The sequence below is a fragment of the Phyllobates terribilis genome, unplaced genomic scaffold (assembly GCF_046119375.1).
Source record: "Phyllobates terribilis strain yellow unplaced genomic scaffold, ASM4611937v1 Scaffold_29__1_contigs__length_15306474, whole genome shotgun sequence".
NCBI lineage: Eukaryota > Metazoa > Chordata > Amphibia > Anura > Dendrobatidae > Phyllobates > Phyllobates terribilis.
Window position 1 is genome coordinate 8,850,341 of NW_027362789.1, and position 8,724 is coordinate 8,859,064.

Below are 8,724 nucleotides of genomic sequence, written 5' to 3' on the forward strand. Positions count from 1 at the left end.
CCCCACATTGTAGATATGTCCCAAACCAGTTCCCCATATTGTAGATATGTCCCCATCCAGGTTCCCACATTGTAGGAATGTCCCTATCCAGGTCCCCACATTGTAGATATGTCCCCATCCAGGTCCCCATATTGCAGGAATGTCCCCATTCAGGTCCCACATTGTAGGAATATCCCCATCCAGGTCCCACATTGTAGGAATGTTCCTATCCAGGTCCCCATATTGTAGGAATGTCCCCATTCAGGTCCCACATTGTAGGAATGTCCCCATCCAGGTCCCACATTGTAGGAATGTTCCTATCCAGGTCCCCATATTGTAGGAATGTCTCCATTCAGGTCCCACATTGTAGGAATGTCCCCATCCAGGTCCCACATTGTAGGAATGTTCCTATCCAGGTTCCCATATTGTAGGAATGTCCCCATTCAGGTTCCCATATTGTAGGAATGTCCCCATTCAGGTCCCTAAATTGTAGGAATGTTCCTATCCAGGTTCCCATATTGCAGGAATGTCCCCATTCAGGTCCCACATTGTAGGAATGTCCCCATCCAGGTCCCACATTGTAGTAATGTTCCTATCCAGGTCCCCATATTGTAGGAATGTCTCCATTCAGGTCCCACATTGTAGGAATGTCCCCATCCAGGTCCCACATTGTAGGAATGTTCCTATCCAGGTTCCCATATTGTAGGAATGTCCCCATTCAGGTCCCTATATTTTAGGAATGTCCGCTGTTCCATTCTTCACATACATATATAAGAAAAAAGTCTCTTCTCACCTGTCCTCTGTTCCCTCGGTGTCATTTCTGCATATGCGGGCGCAGGCACCATAGACCCCTTGACGATCGCGGCCTGGTCCAGGAGCTTCCGGCAGCTGCGCTTTAGTTCAGTGTATTGCTGCGCAGAGACCAATGCCTGCCACCGGCCTATCAGAGGCCAGCAGCTGACATCTACCCATGTTAGTGATGTCATGCACCGCTGCGCTGGGACGCGGATGTCCGCTGCTGGCCTCTGATAGGCCGGTGGCTGGCATTGGTATTGTATCATGCAGAGAGCCGGTCTCTGCGCAGCAATACACTGAACTAAAGTGCAGCTGTTGGCAGCTCCTGGACCGGGCCGCGATCGGGGTCTATGGTGCACACAGGCCGCATGAACCAGTCTGAAGGGCCACATGCGGCCCGCGTGTTTGAGACCCCTGGTTTAGGATGAGTCTGTCTCTCATACTCTACTGACCTCACCCCTCCTTGGATAAACCCCCTTCCCACTGCCCCCTTTACTTTTTCCCTGCCCCTCTTCAGGGACGCCTGGAGCTGGTGCTCACACACTATCATACAGGTCACCACTCAATAAAGGTAATATGAAGCAATTAAAGTAGTGAAAGAGGTTAAAACATAACCTTTAATGAATACGTAGGTAAAAAAGATATAAAACGTCACTAGGACCTAAAATCCAGTTAATGCCTGCCAATGGTAGTAAAACAAAGCTACCTATCATAAATATGTACTCGTTATAAACAGGAATTTATATGGCATGAACACCAAATGTATCCAACCTGTATATTTAACAAGACAGTGGCAAGAAAAATGATAGAGCTGTCAATAACACATCTCAATAAGCGTGCAACATATCCGACGACCAGTCCTCACACTGTACTCACACAGTGGGTCCTCACACTGTATGCAGGAGGCTGTGTGGGGACTGATACTGTATATAGGAGGCTGTGTGGGCACTGATACTGTATATAGGAGGCTATGTGAGGGCTCATACTCATATAGGAGGTTGTGTGAGGGCTCACATTATATATAGGAGGCTATGTGGGGCTCACACTGTACAGTATATGGAAGGCTATGTGGGGCTGTAAAAAGGAGACTATGTGGTGGCTCCTGTTCAGCAGCCACAGAATATTCATCTGACCCCTGGACCACGGTTTTAGAAATTGCTCGTCTCTATATACCAGTCATACTGTATATTCTCCTATATATATTGTACTGTATGTGGTATACTATGTATACTATGTGCACGGACATCAGATGAAGCACTCAAGATAATTAGTGACTGCTACATCATATACTATTATGTGGAGTTGAAGTTTACAATGATGATTTCATTGATCAAGTATGTTTGAAAACATATACAAAATAATAATTCATAGGTATCTATCTAGCAGACCTGGGCTTATGTGTGACCACCTTTACTCTGCAGAGTATTGCTGTGCGGAGACCGGCTCTCTGCGCAGCAATACACTGCACTACAGCGCTGATGTCCGCGGCTGCTGGAGAGAGCCGCGATCGTTACAGGGTCTGTGCCTGCGGGCTAATTGAGGTTATCAGCTGATGTGCAGGGGCAGGAAAGCCGACTCCGAATACTGTCTGCTGAGACGTGTATCTAACCCTCTCCTGCGTGATACTGTCTGCTGAGCCGTGTATCTAATCCTATCCTGCGTGATACTGTCTGCTGAGCCGTGTACCTAATCCTATCCTGCGTGATACTGTCTGCTGAGCCGTGTATCTAACCCTCTCCTGCGTGATACTGTCTGCTGAGCCATGTATCTAATCCTCTCCTGCGTGATACTGTCTGCTGACCCGTGTATCTAATCCTATCCTGCGTGATACTGTCTGCTGAGCCGTGTATCTAACCCTCTCCTGCGTGATACTGTCTGCTGAGCCGTGTATCTAATCCTATCCTGCGTGATACTGTCTGCTGAGCCGTGTATCTAACCCTCTCCTGCGTGATACTGTCTGCTGAGCCGTGTATCTAATCCTATCCTGCGTGATACTGTCTGCTGAGCCGTGTATCTAATCCTATCCTGTGTGATACTGCCTGTCGAGCAGTGCGGGGGCAGGAATGCCGACTCCAAAGTCGGCTTTCACAGCCGCCTGCTAATTGATGTTATCAGCTGATGTTATGCGGGGGCAGGAAAGCCGTCTGAAGCCGGCTTTCACACCCTCCTGCTAATTGAGGTTATCAGCTGATGTTACGCGGGGGCAGGAAAGCCGTCTGAAGTCGGCTTTCACACCCTCCTGCTAACTGAGGTTAGCAGCTGATGTTATGCGGGGGCAGGAAAGCGGACTCCGAAGTCAGCTTTCGCATCCTCCTGCTAATTCAAGAAGAAGAGAGAAGAGGAAAGAATAGGAACATAGTATGAAAAGTTGAAGAAAGACCTAACATGTTGATCCAGAGGAAGGCAAAAAAAAAACATGCTCCGTTTCGGGGAAAAAAATTCCTTCCTGACTCCACATACGGCAATCAGACTAGTACCCTGGATCAACGCCCTATCAAGAATCTAGTATATATAACCTGTAATCAGAGTCAGACTCATGTTGCACGGTATGGCAGATCATTGCCATACAGTGCACCAAGACTATGACCCCAAAGATAAAACAAGGGAAGTAGGAAGAGGAGGGGAAGAAGACCAGCTGTGAAGAAGACCAGAGGACACAGGGAGAAGACAGGTGATGAAGCCTGGAGCGGGAAGAGGAGAAGGGGAGGAGGTGATCACCAGCGGAGAGCAGGCATGGGAATGGAGGGGAAGGAACGGAGGGTGGGGAGGGATCGGAGGGCAGGGGTAAGGGGTCCCATCCTCGGGAACAGGTAAAGCAAAAAAGAAGACAACAAAAAACATTTTTATTTCAATCAGGGGGAGATCGGAGGGCAGGGGTAAAGTTAAAAGAGAGGACAATAAAACATTTTTTTAAAAAAACAAACAAAAATGTGAACAATTTTAACAAATTAAATAAGTGTTAAATTAATATTTACAAAATGATAACAAAAATAGAAATTAAACATCACTACAGTTCTTCATATCGATTGTCTGTATTTGTGTATCCATGCCTGGGGGAAACAAAAGAATCAGAAAACATGGGATACTGTGGGGGGGGGGGGGGCAAGGCCTTGTGGATGCCGGATCCTCTGCACTGGTGTGCTGCGAAGTGGGTCCGGCGTATGGGTCCAAGAATGTTGTTGAAAAGGGCCAGGGTCGATCCGAGTATGTACAGTAGAAGTCTCATTCAGTTCACCGGCTGCCGCTTTACTTAAAGTCTCAAACATGACCCTTTCTGCATGCGCCCTCTGTCGGTCATCCAGCCTCTGTAGTCTCTCGCCAGCAAATGTTGCAAAGGTGTCCCGCTTGGCCTGGGTCTGTAGCAGTAGAATCTTGTACGCCAGAGATATTAGATCTGGCGATGGCGGCAAGCTGTCCTTTCTTTTCCTTGATTTTCTTTGTTGCCGAGGCACAAGGTCTTCACTTGAAGAGGCCATAGGGTCTTCATTCGCCGATGCCAAAGGTTCCTCATTTGTTGCCAGCACACTCGCCTCCTCCATACCACGTTCCGTAGCCGGGATGTCGTCATCTTGCCGATGGTGCTGTGGGAACACAAAATTAATGTTAAGATTTTGGTTACAACATCCAGCAGGTATGTCATGACCAGCATGGGTACACGTGCACTAAAAACAAACGAGAGGGGCGGCTAAACTATGGCATGTACATTGAAAGTATAAATGCTATTTACAGGGAAGCAAAGAAGGTACTTACATCTTCAACAGGGGAGTCAGTCCGGATATCGGGGTCTTCTTCCGGGGTCGGCCGCATCGTACACGCCATTCGCCGAGGTAGCTCCTGGTCACGGGTGAAGGCAAGCAAGTCATAATACCATAATATTGGCACATAAACCTCATCTGTGCCAGTACCCGACTTCTTTGACTTCTCCACCCTGTTCAGTTCTTTCTTGTATACGGTGCGCAGACCCTGGATTTTTCTCTTCACCAGCTACTCATCCACCTTTTCGTTGGGGCCATGCCTTTTAAAGAGGGCAATCAATTGCTGGTACGCCTCCCTCTTTTTTTCTCTATTGCAGTAGTCTGCAGATTTTATTTGCCAAAGGCACGGCAGGGAGCGGTAGAGGTCAATCATTTCCCTGACGAACTCTTCACTTTCAAAAGCCATCTGAAAAAAGGATAGCATACAGTGAGCACACATAAAACATTTTAAAACACAGTAAAAAATACCGCACACTGTTTGTTGACCCCCTTAAAATGGCCTCCGATGCATAAGCAAATGTAAACTTGTTGGGTGTGACAGAAACCCACTAAAATAACTTACCGTGTAAACAAAGCAATATAAGTGCCTGAAGAACCAAAAAATCGATGTAGAGTCACAGCTGAAGAAAATCCACAAACCAGAATGCCTGTCAGGAACAAAGCCCAGATGAATGGAATCACCGCTGGAGAACGCTACTAGGATCCAAAAATCAGGACGCTGACAGGGCCTCAACAAAGCCCAGATGAACGAATATTGGCCGGAGAACACTGCTACGATCCGAAAGCAGAGCGCAGATAGGAATAAAGGAACGATCCGAAACAAAAGTGCACATAGGAACAAAGGATCGGAATTGCTGCAATGTCGCCTTTTTTAAAAACCTGCCGCCCAATCACAACGCAGTAGCGTCCACCAATCGGAGATGAGGGGGCGCGGAAAAGTAATGTTATGCACGCCTTTGTGACACAGTACAGTCCCTATCAAGGTGTGGATCGTTGAAATAGCTGCTGTGTGAAAGCGCCCCAACGACCAACGAGATCGTTAGTTAGATCGCTGGGGCGGCCGAAATCATTGGGAAGTTCTGCATGTTTGACGGCTCCCCAACGATCACGATTTGACTTTCCAGCGATCTCAAAATCGTGACGTAATAACGATCTCGCTAGCGATCTCGTTATGTGTGACAGGGCCTTTAGTTTAGGAAGGTCACTCCACAAAGCACCTGGACACAGATTTGACAAGCAGGTCTCCTATAAGGTGCACTAATTAGTAGCTTCTAAATCTTCCTGGTTGCAGAGTTTGCCCTGAAGTTCATCATTGTCAGAACAGACATTCACACAGGTATATAAGTGCCAGCCTCCTGCAGTATTTACTGGAAAAATACTAATGTGGTCACAAAATGACAGTGTCCATGAAGCAGAGGTGAACTATGTTCAGTTGGCAGGGGTACCAGAAGTGACAAGGTGACGGGCTGAGACGCTCCTATTGATAATTGCTCATGGCAGCTGCAATTTGAGATGGCCTTTTAATTTTGTGGATGATGGGCTCAGAAATTAGGTGATGTTCACATCAAGCTAGTGGTCTTCACTTAGCTTGTATGGCAAAAAAAACTCATTATCAACCACACTAAATATATCCATAGGGCCAGTGATATAAATTGAAGTTCAGGGGCCCCAAGCAATCATGGGCCAGTAATAGTATTGGTATTCTCATATGGGCTTAAAGGACCGTTTGGGCCTGTTAGACTCCATGGCCTGCGTGAGACTGCAACCCCTGAACCAATTGGAGTTACGCCCCTGCCTAGGGCTCCACTCAACAAGCAGAGACAAAAAGGATATACTTTTGTCCTGATTTTTCTGATTTACTGTATTTTAATTATTTTTTTGTGTTTTGTAATAGCTTAGTATAGTACTCCATTTCATATAAAGGCCCCAATTCATTAAGACTGGTGTTTTGTATGCCAGCCTTAATGAGGGGAGTGAAGGAATAAGATGTGCCGAATTCCTTAAGAGGCACAAACCACTTATTGAATTTGGCACATTTACTGAGGCACCGCTGTTCACCTTGCCAGAAACATTTTTGGTGTAAGAAACGCTGCCAGTTTACATGAATTTTTTTAATGTGTTTTCTACAATCATCTTTAAAAAACAAACATACCTGGTTTCACGTATTTACCGCGACAGAGAGGAGCCAGAAGATCGCAGCATCTGCGTTCACGTACTCTTGGATTGAATAGAAGCACTTCTCCATCTTATTAAATGGTCCTGGCTTCTTTCAGCAGTGCAGGAGTTAAACTGCTCAACCTTGAGTCTCTGTAGCTTCTTTCTTGTAAGTTCTCAGCTGTGCAGTATCAGCCACTTCCCTCTCCTATATAGTCTCAGCTATGGCAATCTGGAATGCCGGTGTTACGTCTTGTACTGCCTGGTGAGGAGTGGAGGATTCGTTGTTTTGTAGAGGCGTATAAGGAGAGTTGTACTGTGACTGTTTCTTGGTATTTTGGCTGTATGCATAGTCCCTTTGTCTTCTATTTTTGTTTTCCCTCTTAATCCCTTCAGTGTTTCCCTCTGTTGTCTGTGAGTGCATATTTTGCATGTTTGGTATTTTCCTTGTTTATCTGGTTTGCGTATTTACATACACTATTCCTCCCCACTTCCCTGGGTGGGGACAGATAAGGGTTGATTCAGGGTACAGAAAGGTACGTGGCCCCAGCATTTTCACCGTCAGAAGTAACCTCGGGAGCAGGGATAGCTAGGGCGCCCCTAACGTTAGGGGCAGGGTAGGAGACCCTGGTCCCGAGTTATCAGGCAACAGTATTGTGACACCAGGAATCCTAATTAGAGCTTGTTCACACAGCATTTCTGCTGCTTTTTCCATGCTTTTCATGCGTTTGAAAAAAAATGCAGCATTTAGAATAGTAGCAAAATAAATGTGATTTCTAAAATTTAATTTGCAGTTTTTTCTTCTTTGCGTTTTTGAGCTACTATGCGTTCATCTTACAACTGCAGTGTTTAAATTCTTGCGGCGTTTTTGCTGCATTTTTTATCTATTCAAATGAATGCATCAAAAAAAGCACATAATGTATGCAGCGTTTTTCCTGCCAACATAGTTTTTTGTGCAGGAAACAATGCTGCAAAAAAGCACTGTGTAAACATCGCCTAAAGGCACATACATGATTGAATAGCTCGGCATTCACATTTATTTTTAGACTATTCAGTATTTGGTCAGTATATTACATCAGTATTCGTAAGCCGAAATCTGGTTTTGGTTTACAAATACTGATGTAAAATACTGATCAAAAAAAAATCATACTAGCACAATTGTGGTACAGTTAATGAGAAACTAACTTACTTCAAATGCAAATGAGGGGATTTTGGTGCACCCTTGGTGTCGCTAAGTGCTCAGTGCACAATTACTCCAACACCAGAGAGGAGGAGAGGGCAGAGAAGAAATTTTACATATGCGGCTCCAGACTTCATTTAATCACTCTCTCTCCTCGCCTTCGGACAAATCAGTAATCATGAGGAAGTAAGAAGCCAGCTGCAGTTCTGACTTCTTCTTGATTATGGATTCGTTGAAAGGAGGGAAGAGAGAAGCCAGCGGGCTCGTGTGACATAGTGTCATATGGGCCCCGGGAGAGTGAGTGCTAACATTGCTGGAATGGCGCCGGACGTGAGTATAAGGGCTCATACTCATATGCGAGAAAAACGGACAAGTGCAATCCGATAAAAAAATCTGATTGCACTCTGACCAATGTTATTCTGTGAGGCACATCTCATCTGCAATTTTTTTCTCAGCTGAAATTGGACTGAGAAAAAAATCATGCTGCGTATTGCCACGTATCGTGGATGAGACTTGCCAATGCAAGTCAATGGGTGCGAGAAAAAATTACCATTCTGAAGCAAGAACACTGTAAATGGTCCTGTAAATGATTGAATAATAGTTGCAGAGAAAAAAAATGTATTGCATATGGATGCTAGGTGTGAAAAATCCCATTGTCCTCTCATGAAAATCGCATGACACTTGTATGGCACTCGTCCGATTTTTCGGTCCAGATATCGGAACTTTATTTTTCACACATATGGGTATGAGCCCCAAGTGTTGTTATTTTAACGGGGGAAAACATGCTGATTGAGAAAGGGTGGTCAGAGTTGTGGACAACCCCTTTGAAAGAAGTGGTGCTAACGTTTTTTTGTGATGTAG

At 45.5% G+C, this 8,724-nt stretch overlaps 1 protein-coding gene across 1 annotated transcript; it reads right to left on the reverse strand.

Moving 5' to 3' along the window:
- Positions 1-3,039: 3,039 nt before the first annotated feature.
- LOC141178700 (uncharacterized) lies at positions 3,040-5,158 on the reverse strand. The gene is made up of 3 exons (XM_073660580.1): positions 4,525-5,158; positions 3,861-4,355; positions 3,040-3,090 (listed from the first exon to the last, which is right to left on the reverse strand). Exons 1-3 carry the CDS (start codon positions 4,591-4,593, stop codon positions 3,040-3,042), a joined length of 615 nt encoding a protein of 204 aa, XP_073516681.1. The 5' UTR covers positions 4,594-5,158.
- Positions 5,159-8,724: the final 3,566 nt, after the last annotated feature.

What these genes read in the sequence shown, in the direction of transcription:
- LOC141178700 (XM_073660580.1), bottom strand. Translation starts at nt 4,593, where the DNA reads ATGGCGTGTACGATGCGGCCGACCCCGGAAGAAGACCCCGATATCCGG. An exon ending in CTGACTCCCCTGTTGAAGAT is followed by an intron (nt 4,356 to 4,524) that starts GTAAGTACCTTC and finishes GTGTTCCCACAG; the next exon opens with CACCATCGGCAAGATGACGA. An exon ending in TTGCCCCCCCCCCCCCCACA is followed by an intron (nt 3,091 to 3,860) that starts GTATCCCATGTT and finishes TTCTTGAATTAG; the next exon opens with CAGGAGGATGCGAAAGCTGA.